This window comes from Alexandromys fortis, unplaced genomic scaffold (genome assembly GCF_014885135.2).
Source record: "Alexandromys fortis isolate MF-2015 unplaced genomic scaffold, M_Fortis_MF-2015_v1.1 scaffold_0, whole genome shotgun sequence".
Lineage (NCBI taxonomy): Eukaryota > Metazoa > Chordata > Mammalia > Rodentia > Cricetidae > Alexandromys > Alexandromys fortis.
The window spans coordinates 44,025,650-44,040,830 of record NW_026067949.1 but is presented as its reverse complement, the minus strand read 5'-3'; the positions used below and the strand labels follow the sequence as shown (position 1 = coordinate 44,040,830).

Here is a 15,181-nt window from a genome sequence, read left to right as displayed (position 1 = left end):
CTAGAGTATAACAAGTGAAATCATGTAGGATGAAGAGCCTCATGTTAACATCTGACAACAGTGGCTGAGTATGACATCATAGGACTCGTCCACAGCCTGCCAGTTTTAAATACAACTCTGACTGCAGGACACACCTGGGCCGCAGGTGTTGACACCTCTGCAGATGCTGTGACTATGGTATGTTTGTGCTTTGTATGTGGTGCTTTGGTTTACACCGGGGGCCGTTGCGAGAGAACACGGTGAATTTTGCTGTTGTACTACCGAGTGGTGGGGGAAGGGCTGTGTCTAGACCCCTCATGGAGCAGAGGAGGTTACACTGTAGAGACTGTAAAGCTTCTTTCCAAGTTGGCTGCTAGAATTTTATAGTCGCTACTGCTGAGTGTGCGGCATGCGAACATAACGCCACTCTTCCCTGGTTGTTCCCATCTTATTTCCTGCTTGTTGAGGTGCTAGTGGCTTTGGGAGAAGGTTTTCTTTGCATGCGCTTGTTTTCACTTTGGCTCAAAAGACTGGTCCATTGCCATCTTTGGAGCCAAGTGTAGAAAGGAGTGTCTGGTGCCCTGTGTGCCTTCCATAGAACTAAACGGTGACCACTGAGCACAGGCCCAGTGGTGGATAGCTGACCAAGGATCGCATCCCACCTTTCATGTAAGCACGTTTGGTCAGAAGGAAAAGACAGAAGACAGATACACAGAAGCAAAGTAACAGCTCCCTGTTGGAAGGAAGGGATACCCAAGTGGCCACTTCCTGCCTACAGTTCTCCACTGCTTTGTCTCCTGGGAACAAGAGCCTGCCATCTCTACCTCTATTTATAGTTTTGTTCTTCAGAGAGAAACAGGTATCATTCACATTTTGATTCTGGCATTAAATTCATGTTAGCCACATTAGTAGTGGTCTTTTAATATCCAAAGATTCTACAGGAAAACATTTAATAAACTTAAAACTTTTATTGAATCCAATCAAAAGTATACAGCTTTGGGGTTTTTGCAATCCTAAACTTAAACAGAAATGAGGAGTTAATTCTCTGACACTGTCTGGACCAGCTTTTTAACTGTGAGCCAGGGAACGAATATACAGTTCTTATTTTACAGTGTGTCTGCCCAAGTGAGAAAGACATCTTTTCTCTTGGCCTCCTGTGGGATCTCCATAGCGTCTTCCAAATAAACATTAAGGTGTGATTTCGAGCTAGAGAACAGTGAAGATGCGTACGGCAGACGTGACAACGAGCGCAGTGGATGCCGTGACTGATGGGAGGAGCATTCTGCCAGAAGATGCCGAAGGGTGGCTCCGGGGGCCTGGAGCAGGGGCAGGACCCAGAGCTGTTAAAGAGAACACAGTCATGGACACGTCACTGGTGTGTATGGAGTATCCTCCACCTGTACAGACAGCACAGCCGTGTGGACAGCAGCGGCCGAGTCAGACGCCTACTGAGATACCTGTCAGGTACCTGTTGCACATGCGTGCAGCTTCAAAGTTTTAGGCTAAATTTCTATAGGTATCATCAGGGCATACTGGTCTTGGTTTTGTTTTTTTTTTTCTCAGATTTCACAGGGTTTTCAAATCTATATAGGCAACCGAGACAATTATTTCTTGCTCAAGTATACCAGAATTTCTTAGCAATGTTCTCTTCCTGTGTGCGTTAGATCATACATTGTGTAAAGTTTACCTCAAGTGTCTCCTTTCAAATAACAGTGTGTGTACATTCATACAGATGCCAGTTTCAGCTGGATACAACTGCATTTTTAAAACACAGCCTATAAACTGGCAAAAAAGCTTTCTCCACTACATGGCTTTGGAGAAATCTAGCTTGTTTACTCTGCTTTAAACCTGGGGAACAAGCTTACACTTTGGTTTAAGCAGACTGCATAGGGAAGGGGGAGTTCTCAGGGTTTCTCCAACTGGGATGTGTATGAGACCAGTCAGGTTTCATAATACACGAAGCCAAGAGAAATGGCTGTTAGGGTTTCATATGAGTTTGCTCGCCAGAGTTGTGGAATGCCAGTCACATGGCTAGAGGTGGATTGGCAGCTCACTCGTGCGTCAGGATGCTCTGCAGGTGAGTGACTCTCAAGTGGCCGGTACTGCACCTGAGAGGCACCTAGATGCTGTCCAGGGTAGACTGCAGTGCTGATGGCTGAAGTCAGGTGCTAGCTCTGCCACTATTAGGGGTAGAGCTGAAATGCTTAGGATAGTCTTCAACAGCTAAGCATGAAGCCACCCTCTGCAGTCTTTGTGTGTGCCACCTGACATGTAAATCCAGCACTCACACAATCAAGCGGCCTGCCATAGTAGAAACCAAGTATTTTCTGATTGGTTCTTTTCGAGATAGGATTTCTCTGTGTGGCTCTGGCTGTCCAGGAACTCACTCTGTAGACCAGGCTGTCCTGAAACTCAGAGCTCCTCCTGCCTCTGCTTCCCAAGTGCTAGGATTAAAGGACTGTGCCGCCGCCACCGCCTGCTGTTCTGATAGTTTTAATTAACACTAAACAGTATCTGCTTCACTTTGATCTTTTATGGAACAGCTTCCAGTATGCTCCAACCCAAATTTTCATAAGGAATATGTTTATGAATTTAGCATTTATGCATTGAGGCATATAACTATAAAACACAGTCAAAGCATGTCAATTCTTGTATAGGTAAGGTACATCTTACTGCAAATATAACTGCATATAACTATAAAATACAGTCAGAGCATCCAATTCTTGTATAGCTAAGGTACATCTTACTGCAAATATAACTGCATATAACTATAAAATACAGTCAGAGCATCCAATTCTTGTATAGCTAAGGTACATCTTATTGTGGATCTTATTTCAGGGTTGGTGCGGAAGAATTGTCTGTATTCTGTCAATCATGTTTTAAATAAACGCTGATTGGCCAGGCAGGAAGTATAGGCAGGTCAACCAGACAGGAAGTAGAGGCAGGATGATGAGAACAGAATTCTGGGAAGGAGGAAGCCCATTCCTCCCATTCCAGCCCAGACCACTAAGAAGCAAAGGTGTAACCTGCCTGACTGAAAGGTACCGAGCCACGTGGCTAACATAGATAATGGGTGGTTAATATAAGCTACAAGAGCTAATAAGAAGACTGAGCTAATGGACCAATCCGTTTTATAACTTACTGTGATTTTCTTTGGGGCTTGCCAGCTGTGGGGTACTGGGTGGGACAGAAACCCCAACAAGCCGGCCCTCATTACTACATAGGGTGCTGTGAAGGCTTCATGAAATATTTGATTTGAAAAAGGACTGCTTGAGAAAACAATGTTCTATCTAGAGTCTCTAGACAGTGCCTATGTAAAAAAGACTGATGGGTAGGGGCATCTTAGGCATGCATGTACATGCCTACAACTGTCAGCTTTTAATGAGGAAAAAAATTAACATTTTTATATTTGAGCATTTATCGTCCAAAGAATAGGAGGTATTTCTTACTAGGATTGTCAGCATTTCCTTGACGCTTGTCTTCTAGAACATAAAGAGATTGTGAGTTACTGCATTGTACACTTCTCCTGACATGAAAGATCTCATTAAGTTGGAGCAAGCTGCTTCTCCCTTGGGAGTGGGCCTGGGGCCAAGGGAAACTGGTCCAGAGGCATATGTGAGGTTAAAGACGGCTCTGACACATCTGCTCTCTGAGAAATTTCCCCCGTGAGTGTGTGTTTTCATTAGAATAAATGTGAAGTCTATTTACCAACCTTTTTTCTATATATTGAACTCAGATTCCCAGTACAAGCCACCCCGTCTCCCACTTACTGTGTGCCAGTGCATCATGGGAGCACAGCACCACACTGTTATCCTACGGGCAGAGCCAGCACATCAAGGATGCACCAGGTGTCTGCGCCTTCTGAGGTTCGATGTGCATGGAGAATCAGCTAATGCATCCGTGAGGTCAATGTCTAACTTTGACATCTAATTGTGCTGTCCCGCCACCAGTGTGTGGCTAGCCTTGGAATACTGGTACCCATACTTCCATAATTTAGGAGTCCAGGGTGTCAATCTGGCTGTCTGCCCTCACCAGGTTCCTGATCTACCTTGCTGGATTAGATGAGCCTGGCCTTTAAAGGCCTGCACTACACACACAGCTTTCCAGGAGGGGCACAAAACCAGTTGAAGAGAAGACATGCCACAGAAAGGCTGGACCTGCAGGGTGTGCCATGAAATTCTCATTCCCACGCTCCATAGTGTATTCTTGCATCTACACCCTACAGCTCCTGATTTGCTTTGGAATAAAAGTACAGCTGGACACCGCTGTCCAGCACAGGCCACCTGGCCTCTTCTGCAGGTTCTCAGCCCTTCCCCCTTCGACCATCAGGACGATGTTAAAGAACTTAGAATTCCATGAGCCTCCCCACCATGAAGAATTACCAGGTTTATTATCCATCCAGAGAGGATTTTCATCTGGTTCTAGCACTTTAGTTCCTAAATAAAAAAAAAAGAGAGAGATTTTTAGTTAATAAAAATGGCAGCTTCTATTTACTATTTGACTACTGTCAGATAGTTTGTGACATCAGATCCTCAGCCCTGCAAGGTGGAGTCATTCGTACCTTACGATGGCGGGTGCTCAGATAGTGAAGTTATTTACACAAAGTTACCAGAGGCAGAGGGGAACGCAATGCCAGGTCTGTCTACACAGCCCCCATTAGTTCTCCACACTCAGCCAGAAGCTGCTTTTCAGGTGGCCACAGATTAGACTGAAGACCCCGAAGAGCACTGTGCAAACTTAGGCCCAAAGAACGGAAGTGATGTAAGGGGGACACTGCCACTCTGGATCAGTACAAAAGAGCTGCTAAACCTGCTTTCTGTGTCTGTTTTGTAAGTTAACTGTGACGTGCTATTTCTACGTGGCCTACTGTCTTAAGACAGCAGTGACCAACAATGGTCAGAACCATCGATGTGGTTTAGCACGTGCTAAATCTAGGGATGTAGCTCAGTGGTAGAGTACTCATCGAGCATGCATAAGCCTGGGTTCAATCCCACTAAATAATTAAGTGAATAGTTAAACATTTAAACAGATGACCATGCCCATAATTAACAGAATGTACTGGGAAAAAATCTTGTAAATGGCTCTCTGAACCCAGAGGAAGGGCTCTTAAGCACTGGTTGTGGTTTCATACCCCTTACCAATCACTGCTCCTGTGAAGTTGCTATGACAGGTGACAGTTCCGAGCCACAGAGGCATCGTGACTGTTGAGCAAGATGATGTGCCCTCTTGTGTTCTCCCCCATCACCGTGAAGTGCCGAGGGACTTCTAAGCAATCTTCCTGGAGTCCCAGCTCCAATTTCTCATCACCCTCGCCCCTGGCTAGCCCTCCTACTTTTAAAAGTACATGTTTGGTGGTGACATCTGCCATGGTAAATACAGTGGAAGTCACCGAGGCAATGCAAGCCTCAAGGAAGAAACAGTAAAGGGCCCAGTCCTTCACTCACATTTGACTGTGTGCCAAGTTACTGAACCTGGCACGTGTAACGATGACAATGTCTCTATCCTGTGCTGGCATGTTCTGCCGTCTAGTGTGTCTACCGGGCTTACCAGGAAGAAGGAAAGGATCTGTAATATTTTTTCCTAAATAGAAGAATCTAAGCGGCCTCTGGTTGCTCCTGGGTCGTTTCCGACTCCTGGGTCATGAGCACTGGACACCAGCCCCAGGTCCCACTGCACTGTAAGCTTCCGACTTTGGTGTCATCCACACCAAACTTGAGGAGCCTGTGAACAGTGCCTCACTGAGCTGTGCCTGCCCCAGCAGAGTACTGTGTTTTGTTATTTGCAGGGCCCAGAGGAAGCCTGAGCCTGGATACGCAGCCAGTCCAAGCAGCAGAGTGTCTACAGAGCTTCAGGAAGGCCTGGACCCTCTGCAACCAGGTCCCAGCAAGCTGGCCGAGAGCCGTGTTCCAAACAGCTAACTGCCCCGCCCAGAGCCAGTGCCCAGCATCCTGGGAAGGCATGGTGGGCACAGTCTACTCCAGAGAAAGCCTAGCATGACGCCAAAGCAAAACCTTTGAGTACCATCCCATGCTGACATCGTCTGTAATGCTCAGACCAGCTCTGAGTAAAGAGAAAACGGCCTTACCTGGTAGTCCAGTGGAGTCAAGGCTTTCCCTACCTAAAGGCAGAAATAAATGCTGTTGGTGTTTATCAGTTAATGGCACTGCTACCATTCCCCCTTTGTCTCCCACCTCCAAACTTCAAATACGGAAGTCATAAGTGTCACAGCCACAATATGAATTCCAATCCATAAGCCAGATTTCAGGAGCACCTATGATTTAGTTCTCATTGCTCCAAATTTAGCTTCCTAACGTGGTCCATCCAGTTTTAAATGAAGCATTTTAAAATGATGTAGCCCCACTCTCACTGTAGGTATTTGGTCTGACTTTGGAGTTTTTGAGTATGCAAAAGATAGAGCTTGCATTTTATAAGAAGTAAGGATTAATGGGAAAATGTTGCATCTGAAATATTGGTTCACTGAATAGAACATTAAAAAACTCACTCAAAAGTGACATCTGTGCCATCTACAGTGGCTTAATAACCTGATAGCTAGGTCTGATAGAGTAAGAAAGAATTCATTTACCAGGTTAGCCCCTGGCTCGTTATTTCTAAGGCTAAGAATAAGAACTTTCTTGGGGGGGTTGGGGAGGTAGAATCAATATGGGAGCCAATGTCTAGAATCCCAGTTTTGAGAGGTAGAGACAGGAAGATCAAGAGTTCAGGATCATTCTCTACTACATAGGAAGTTGGAGGCTAGCCTGGGCTACATGAGATCCAGTTACAAAATGAGACAAAATATCCATTTTCCACATTAATGTAGATTTACATTGGGCTCTTTTTAGTGAAAGCTTTAAGAAACAACAGGGGACAAAATACAAGAGAAGGGGAGACTCACTAAGCCACCGAAGCTTAATTGATGGTGAGAGCTATGTCTCGTCATTCAGGATCGCATTTCAGGTAAGCACACAGTTCTTCATTAAAGCTAAATCAATCCAGGGCCAGCAAGACAGCTCAACAGGTAGAGACGCTTGCCACCCAGCCTGCTGACCTGAGTCTCTGGAACCCACATAGTAAAAAGGGAACCAAGTTCTGCGAATTGTCCTCTGACCTTCACGAGTGTGCTACATGTGGGTGCCCCATAATGTGGAGGGATTTGATCCCCACTATGATCTTTTTTTTTAAAAAAAAGATATTATAGCCAGGTGATGGGGAGGCAGAGGCAGGCAGATCTCTGAGATTGAGGCCAGCCTGGTCTACAGAGCTAGTCCCAAGACAGCAAGGGCTATACAGAGAAACCCTGTCTCAAAAACCAAAACCAAAGTAAAAAAAAAAAAACAAGATACACACATATGCAAAAAGATTCAAAGTAAATATACCAAAAATGTTACAAATAAATATCTGCGATCTGAGCTTTTTAATTTTTAATCCTTAATAATTTTCCATATTTTTCATTTCTCCAATTACCATGTATTATGTATATGACCAGAAAACATATAAAACATAGATAATGTATATTACACACACATATACAATATAAAATGAAAACTGTCAGAGACTTTGGATAGATTTTCACATTACCATCAGTGTGTATGTGTGTGTCTGGAGGCCTGCATACATGCTAGGCCAGCACTCTACTTAGTGAGCTAGACCATCAACTCTTACATTATTATAAGTGCTTTCTTGTATCTTTAAATGTTTTTTAAAGCCTAATTTCTAGGTTTGGTGTTTAATAATGTTAATATTATTTAATAGTATGCAGCCCACATGAGTGGTTATATCGGAATGTCACAATGTGCTCTGGGTGCCACATAATGCCTTGGGTCTCTGGCCACTTGTCGCTCACCTGAGCTTGGTCAGCTGCTGAGCAGAGCCTCTGAGTCATGGCTTGTCCACAACTGGGTATCTTTCTGACTCCCTGGAGCCTCTTTTAAAGAAATGTAGGATTGCCTGGGGCCTGGGGTGTAGGCCTGCAAATCCCAGCTACTCAGAAGGCAGAGCAAGGTTAAAGGCTTGAACTACAAAATGAGTTCAAGATCAGCTAATCTAATCAGACCCGGTCTGAGGTTTGTTTTTTTGTGTTTGGTTTTTTGTTTTGTGTTGTTGTTTTGAAGACAGGGTCTCTTACCACCTGAAGCTCTATGTAGAGCAGGCTCACTTCACACTCATACTAAACACCTGCCGGTCTCTGCTGGGTTAAAGGTGAGCACCATCATGCTCAGCTCAGACTCTGCCTTCAAGTTCAAAACTAAAGTACAAAGAGGGCGGAGATAGCTCAGGTGAGGCACTTGCCTAGCACGGTGCCTGAGGCCACAGTTCTACACTGGAGTTTCTATGTCCTGGTTTCCGAGTTATAACTGGGTTAAAGGTAGAGTCACTTTTGAGGTTAGTGACACATTCTCTTAGATCACCCGTTAGGAAATCTGTCCCAGGGACTGGGGTGTATCTCAACAATAGTGTGCTTACCTAGCTTGCAGGGGGCCCAGGGTTTGATTCGAGGCACCATGGGAAAAAAGAAAATAGAAAAGTGTTCAATGATCTCTTCAGTAACTTGAGAACTTGTACCCTAGCCCTAGAAGACAATAACATCTTTAGAAAGAGGAACTTTAAAGCTGGGGAGATGACTTGGTGGATAAGGTGCTTGCCGTGCAAGCCTGGGTACCACATAAGAGCCAGGCGGGTGTCACGGCCAGCGTGTAATCCCTGTGGGGGGAGGTAGGGACAGGGGACCCCCAAAACACAACTAGTGAGAGCTTCATGTTCACAGGGAGAGATCCTGTCTCAGTATACAGGAAGACACCTAGTATCAACCTCTGGCCTCCACAGACATGTTCACATGCATGCAGGCTTTCACATATATGTGGGCTTACACATGCACACTCACACAGAAAAACATTTCCATGTGCACATGTGGGTGTATGTGTTCCACTTGCTCACAGAGCCACTGAACTGGAATTTCAGACAGTCATTGTGAGCCACCCGCTCTGAACACTGAGACCTGAACCTGGTTTTCTAAAACAGCACAAGCCATCTCTCCAGCCCACACTTTTTTTTTCCTTTCTTTTCTAATTAAGAACTTTGGAGTAAGTTTTACTTTGGAGCATCCTCATCAAGTGGACATGAGTACACGTGTTACCTGGATCCACATACAAAGAATCCACATTTTAATTTAGGAAAATTAAATGCTATTTGTTTTGTCAACAGGTCTGGATCGTGCAAGTTTGATCCAGAAAACCCTCCTCTGTTTTCTGGGATGACTACAGGCGTGAGTGCTGTGTTTGCTTGTTTGTTTGTTTAAAAAAAAGATTTACTTAGTAAGTATACAGTGGTCTGTCTGCATGCATGCCTGCAGGCCAGAAGAGGGCGCCAGGTCTCATTACAGGTGGTTGTGAGCCACCATGTGGATGCTGGGAATTGAACTCAGGACCTCTGGAAGTGCTCTTAACCACTGAGCCATCTCTCCAGCCCCTGTGTGGTTTTTATAAAGAATTCAATCTGGCTTCTCCCCACCCGCTCACAGCTTGCAAATGTTATGTCCCAGAGTTTGAGAGTGTCTTACCAGAGTCTTCCAGGTTCTGCCCTTCCACATCTACATCACAAACAAGCAAAATGCATCAGTTTTACGGAGAGATCAAAAGAACTCTCAGGGACCAGGAGGCACATCACTGAATGCAAGTGCCACCTAGAGTCTCTATGTATGTGGGCAATGTTGGACACGTCTCCACGGCCTCCACTGAAGTAAAGCACAGAACTAGGCTCCTGGGGTGTCGAGGGGGCAGGAAAACAATGTCTCTTTGAATAGCTGGCTGAGGTCCTATGCAATGGTCAGAATTTGTGACCACAAAGGACCAGTAAGCGGGGTTATAGGCAAGTCCTCAGGGCGTGAGCCAGTGGCTTTGCCTCTGTGGGGACAGGAGGCATCGCCCCAACAGAGAGAAAGTGGCACATTTAAAGGCAAGGTTTTTTTTTTCTCTCTTCAATAAGAGAAATAATCCCAATGCAAAACCAAGAACCTGAATACAGACAATGAGTTCTGAGTCTCCACATGTGGAAACAGAAAAATCAAATCCCCTGTTGGTTTAGATCAAAATGAAGAGGAGACAGAGCAGCACTGTGGGGGGCGCCTCCCAGGTGGGCTTCGCCCCCCCCCCCCCCGCCCCTGTCTTCTGCTGGCCTTTTGTTCAGCAGGCCCTTCCCACACCCCCCAAGGGGGAGGCTGTACAGCTTCACTGTTGCCAACACCGCCTAATCCCTCACCAACAGTGCTTGGCTGTACTTCAAGCTGCCACACTGTAAAATCTCAGAGCACACTTTCAAGATGGCTTCAAGTTCTGGTTCCCTATATGGTAACCCTAATTAACCTGTGTTCTCAACTAGGCTGAGTGTGCTCTGTGAACATATCAGGCATGGGAGTGGCATGGACGCTGAGAATTAATTTACACTTGAATGTGGGTGTCGCCTATGCTAATTCCAGCCATGGAATATAGAGCTACACAGGCCCCCCAGACTGGCCCTGGGTGAGCTCTGCCGGTGCCCCTGCCTTTACTCCCCAGAACATTTGCTACTGGGAGGGCCACAGAGTGACCGCAGGGGAGGAAGAAGGCATTTCCCAGAACACACTGTTTCCCTCCTCCTCCTGATCTGCCAAGTTACCACCTTCACTCGGGTAGGAAGCGCATTTGCCCACAGGAGAGAGCTATTAGATATGCTTGCTGGACTGTTCGTAAAAGCCCATACTCACCGGGGTTGTAGATATACACCGGTTCAATATATTCTGAAATACAAACGTGTTCATCCATGTTACTGTGCCCAGATGCCATCCAAGGTCAGCCTGTTTTAAATACTAATAATAAGGACTCGAGCTGCCCTACATAGTTACAAGAAACATGAAATTCAAAGACATGGAGATATTGGGTTTCTTTTTTTTTAAAAAAAAAAAAAAGATGTATTTATTATGTATTCAGTGTTCTGCCTGCATATATCCCTGCAGGCCAGAAGAGGGCACCAAATCTCATTACAGATGGTTGTGAGCACACGTGGTTGCTGGGAATTGAACTCAGGACCTTTGGAAGAGCAGGCAAAGCTCTTAACCACTGAGCCATCTCTCCAGCCCCAGGATTTTTTTTTTCTTTAACCCAGAGAAGAATGCATAGAAAAGCTAGCCAGGAAGACAGCTAGAAACAGACTCTTGTTTTCAGGCATTTAAGGGAGGAAATCTTCCAAACGGTTCCCTGATAGCTTGTGTTAGTTGAAGGCATTCTTCACTCTGACAGCATTGTGGGCCCCGGAGGTCAGTTTCCCGGGTGTTCCTCCTCCACCCTCCCACTAGACGTTACATTGTCCCACTCCCCCCTCCCCCCGTATGCTCAAACCACCCATCGGGTCCCACCAGGCCTTCTTTCTCTTTTACGCCACACTCTCTTCTCTCCCAAATGTTATTTCCTGAGATGCCAACACAGGCATTTAAAGTCTGGCTCTCTGCACGTGAGCCGTGTGGGAAATGGCTGAAGCTACAAGGGCCTCACCAGTCTCAGTCTGGAAGTTCCTGTAAGACGGACGTGAGAGTGGCTTGGACCCAGCCTGCCCTGGACAAGAAGTGTTTGAGAGAACAGCCATAGGCGAAGACCAGGACAGGCAGGGGCAGCCCTCCCCAGGAAAGTAGCAATGACAGTGTGTGTCTTTAACCACTCCGCCTACCCCAGACTGACTCACTTTGCAAAGGGCCCTGTGTAGATTGTTCTGTGATTCCCCTTTGGCCAGCACTGTCAATTCTCAAGAAAACTACCTTTAAATGGCCTCGCCTTGCTGTAAAGTCCCTTCCAATACTTGATATGGGCCTCAAAATAACTGTTTGCCCCATTTCTCAGGGTGCTGACCTTTGTGCATAAACCTGGTTTTCTTCCCATTTACTCCCAATTCCTGAACGTTGGTTTCTGGGTGGACAGAGAATGGATTTAGAGCCACTAACAAAAGCACACTTTAGCCTTGATGATGGCTGACAGTGTGACGTGGGGTGTTGGTGGCAATACTGGCGGTTGACCCATACTTGTGAGGGGAAAAAAATTAACAAAATTCCCACGACAGAGACGATCATTTAAACATGTCTTACCTGAGTTTTTAACACACTTTTCATTTTTTAGACCTGAAACACAAAGATAAAAAAATTTAGACATAACCTACCCTAGTAAGTTTCAAATGATCTGTGGCTATCAGCGATCTAATCTGTAAATGCCTAGCTTATCAGAGCCATACTTTAGTGGGGAGGCAACATTTCAGAAATACAGGTTTTCATATTTACAGACCAGGCGTGAACCAATGGTGTGAACTTTGACAGAACGCATACCTTCTGGATGTTCAATTTTACTAACAACTTACACAGTGACCATTGGTTGAGGCCCTTACAGGACTGCCATTTTACATTCTAGTCTATATCTGTGGTGAGTTACCAATGTCAGAGAAATGTACTTCTCTCTGCAGATAACAAGCAGTACCCAGTCTTGTGCGTGACAATTCCTACCCTTACAAGAGCTAGCTCAAACATATTTTCAAGATCTTTTAACAGTGAGCAGAGATTCTCAGCTTCATATCAAAAGATAGTTGTCAGTCTCCCAAACACACTTGTGTATGTGAAAACATCTCCGCTCCTAGGAGGATAGGAGCCTGGCATCTAACATGGTGCTGATGGCTCTAGACACTCACTGGTGATGCCATGGCAATGCCACCAATGCTCCGGGGCTTCCTCTAGGCGAGAGTCAGGACTCTGCCTGTCTGCCTAAGAGTGGGTCAGCGAGAAAAGAGAAGATTTCAGTGTAGGGCATGGAAGGCTACCCAGGTGCCCCATTAACACAGGTCTGTGTAAGCCACGGGGACTGCCCAGGTGCCCTATGAACACGTGTCTGTGTAAGCCACGGGGGCTACCCAGGTGCCCTGTAAACACAGGTGTGTGAGCCACAGGGGACTGCCCAGGTGCCCCATGGAGGTCTGAATGCCTTGGTCTCTCTGTATCTGATTCACTGACTTAATGTTGAGGTCTAGTTGCCCAAGGATAAGCCCCTGAGAGACAAATGTACTTTTCTAATCAAATCCCGTATCAGGTTTTAGAGTTTGAGCCAGAAATCCAGGTAACTTGGTCTCGTTTCCACTTGTCCAGGGAATAATGGGTCTATTAGAACCTGCCTGATGTCCACGCTGGTGCAGTCAACTCCAGTGAACCCAGAACAAGCTGGGAGGCGGGCCTCTGCGCTTGTCTGTGGTGGGCTATCATAACTGTATCAACTGAGGTGGGAAGACCAACCCACTGTGGGTGGCACCACTCCCTGGCTAGGGTCTTGGACTGTGTAAATGGGGGAAAGAACCTAAGAGTAGGAAGCCTTTGTCCTTCTGCTCTCTGAGTACACAAAGTGGCCACCAGCTGCTTCAAGCTCCCGCTGCTCTCACTTCCCCCGTGATGGGGGCAGCCTGGGACTGAGAGCTTAAATAAGCCCCTCCCACTTAACCTGCTTTCATAGGAGTAGCTCACCACAGCCGTGGGGAAAGAATCTCAGCAACACCAAAATGCAAACCACACTGTCTTGTCTAGAACAGAACTGAGGCAAAACTGAAACCAGTTCTGGAGACGCCTGCCCCATCTGGACTGGGGCAGGAGCTGCTGTTGGGCCATGCCTCACCTGGGGTTAGCTGAGACTTTCTAGGCCTATGGGGGGAGCGGGGAGGGGAGGAAACAGGAAAAAGCTGAGGTATGGAAAGGGAGAGAGATTCTCATCGTTACCCACATGGACTTGCCTTACATCTGATTACCTAGTCAGTCTCAACACCGCTGACTAGGTCACACCCCACGCAGAAGCTAACGTATCATGAGCAAGACTATAAGGACAGCTGGGTGGTCTGACACACGCCTCACAGGGTAAAGTACTTGGTGAGAGGCCTGAGAGCATCTCTGGAACCCAGGTAACGATGGAAGAGAGGCCACTCTGGAAGCTGTCTTCTGGCCTCTTTGGCAAAGCTGAGACATTCGTGTCTCCCAATCATACAAGGCACAACAGTTATTAAAAGATGCCTGATGATCATGCTCATGACAAAAACACCTTTGTATGACCGATGCACCATCTTTTTAATAATTACTCCAATGTTGGGCACATCTGATCTGTCTGATACTACTTAAACAATAAAACTCCCAGGTACTCTTTTCAGCCAAGGGGTCCTTGTGAATAAACATGAGGAATGAAGGGGCACTACAGCCTGAGGATCCCTGAGATGTCAGACATTGTACCGTCCTTACCCCCATACTTCACCCACTACAAAGCCTGACATCTTAAAAAAAAAAAAAAAAAAAAAGGAAGAAAGAAAGAAAGAAAGAAAGAAAGAAAGAAAGAAAGAAAAGCACAGTTTGATGATAAAGCAGCCAGTCTTCAGGGTGAGCAGAACTAATCCTGCAGCCATGTGTCGCAATGGTATTGTTCTTTGCCTTAGCGTGTGCTGGATGGGACTACAAATGTCACGTGATCCTGGAAAAGACTACACCATGAAATGGACATACAGACTCGTCTGGCAGTCAGTCTACGGAGACACTCAGAACTGCATCCTGAAGAGAGATCCACATGCAGTGTCTCTTATGAGCGCATGCAGCAGACACATGCGAGCTCAGTGGGTATGCATGACCGCATCTGACAAACTCGCTCGGAGACTGACAAAGCACACCAGCTGTGGGCAACATGGTCTCTCCTGTGGCTGCTGGATCTACAGGCAAATCTTCTAAGGGAGGGGCCCATTTGTGAAGGACCATGCTGCCAAATGAAACTTCCTCCTCGTGTCACCCCCTGGCTGGATCTGGGTACACACATGTAACCCCAGGTGAAGAAAAACGCCTTCTCCCTCTTCACACAATGAGACTGTTATTCCTTGGAAACTACAGCTCCCAGACTTCTCCTGGATTACCATCACCTGTGTGCGTGCTGGCCACGCCCAGGTGAAGGCCATTCCTCCCAGATAACCTTGCGCCCCCCGTTAAAAGCGAAGGTCCACGAGGTTTCCCCCCTCTTGGCCCCCCTCTTGACCCTTTTCCCCCCTACCCTTGTGTGTCGCACGTCCCACCCCTTACTGTGTTCCCCTCTCCCCATTAAAACACACCCACGTGGGAGCCGCGTGTCCGTCTCTTCCTTTGCGTCCGTCTATCCCGTGTTTGTCCACACACCCACGCCGCCCCGCC

At 46.5% G+C, this 15,181-nt stretch overlaps 1 protein-coding gene and 1 long non-coding RNA gene across 21 annotated transcripts in view; one reads left to right on the top strand and one right to left on the bottom strand.

The window, feature by feature from the left end:
- Positions 1 to 93: 93 nt before the first annotated feature.
- Art3 (ADP-ribosyltransferase 3 (inactive)) overlaps positions 94 to 15,181 on the bottom strand; it is a 119,152-nt gene continuing 104,064 nt past the window's right edge. For 8 of the 19 annotated variants that reach the window (XM_050149790.1, XM_050149787.1, XM_050149775.1 and 5 more), the window contains 8 exons: positions 12,086 to 12,118; positions 10,718 to 10,750; positions 9,537 to 9,565; positions 8,443 to 8,479; positions 6,065 to 6,097; positions 4,362 to 4,415; positions 3,429 to 3,461; positions 94 to 1,319 (listed from right to left, as the gene is read on the bottom strand). In XM_050149790.1, coding sequence (XP_050005747.1) covers positions 1,186 to 1,319; positions 3,429 to 3,461; positions 4,362 to 4,415; positions 6,065 to 6,097; positions 8,443 to 8,479; positions 9,537 to 9,565; positions 10,718 to 10,750; positions 12,086 to 12,118 — 386 coding nt within the window. In that variant the 3' untranslated portion in view covers positions 94 to 1,185. Of the gene's footprint in view, positions 1,320 to 3,428; positions 3,462 to 4,361; positions 4,416 to 6,064; positions 6,098 to 8,442; positions 8,480 to 9,535; positions 9,566 to 10,717; positions 10,751 to 12,085; positions 12,119 to 15,181 lie in introns of all 19 variants that reach the window. The other 11 variants (XM_050149776.1, XM_050149779.1, XM_050149777.1 and 8 more) reach the window with 11 other exon arrangements.
- On the top strand, positions 1,312 to 7,317 carry LOC126506314 (uncharacterized). Of its 2 annotated transcripts, none has more exons than XR_007593170.1 (3): positions 1,312 to 1,443; positions 3,716 to 3,884; positions 5,765 to 6,058. It is a non-coding gene; the product is annotated as an uncharacterized lncRNA (long non-coding RNA). The 2 variants fall into 2 exon arrangements; XR_007593169.1 differs by lacking the exon at positions 1,312 to 1,443 and adding an exon at positions 6,822 to 7,317 and having other exon boundaries at positions 3,470 to 3,884; positions 5,765 to 5,856.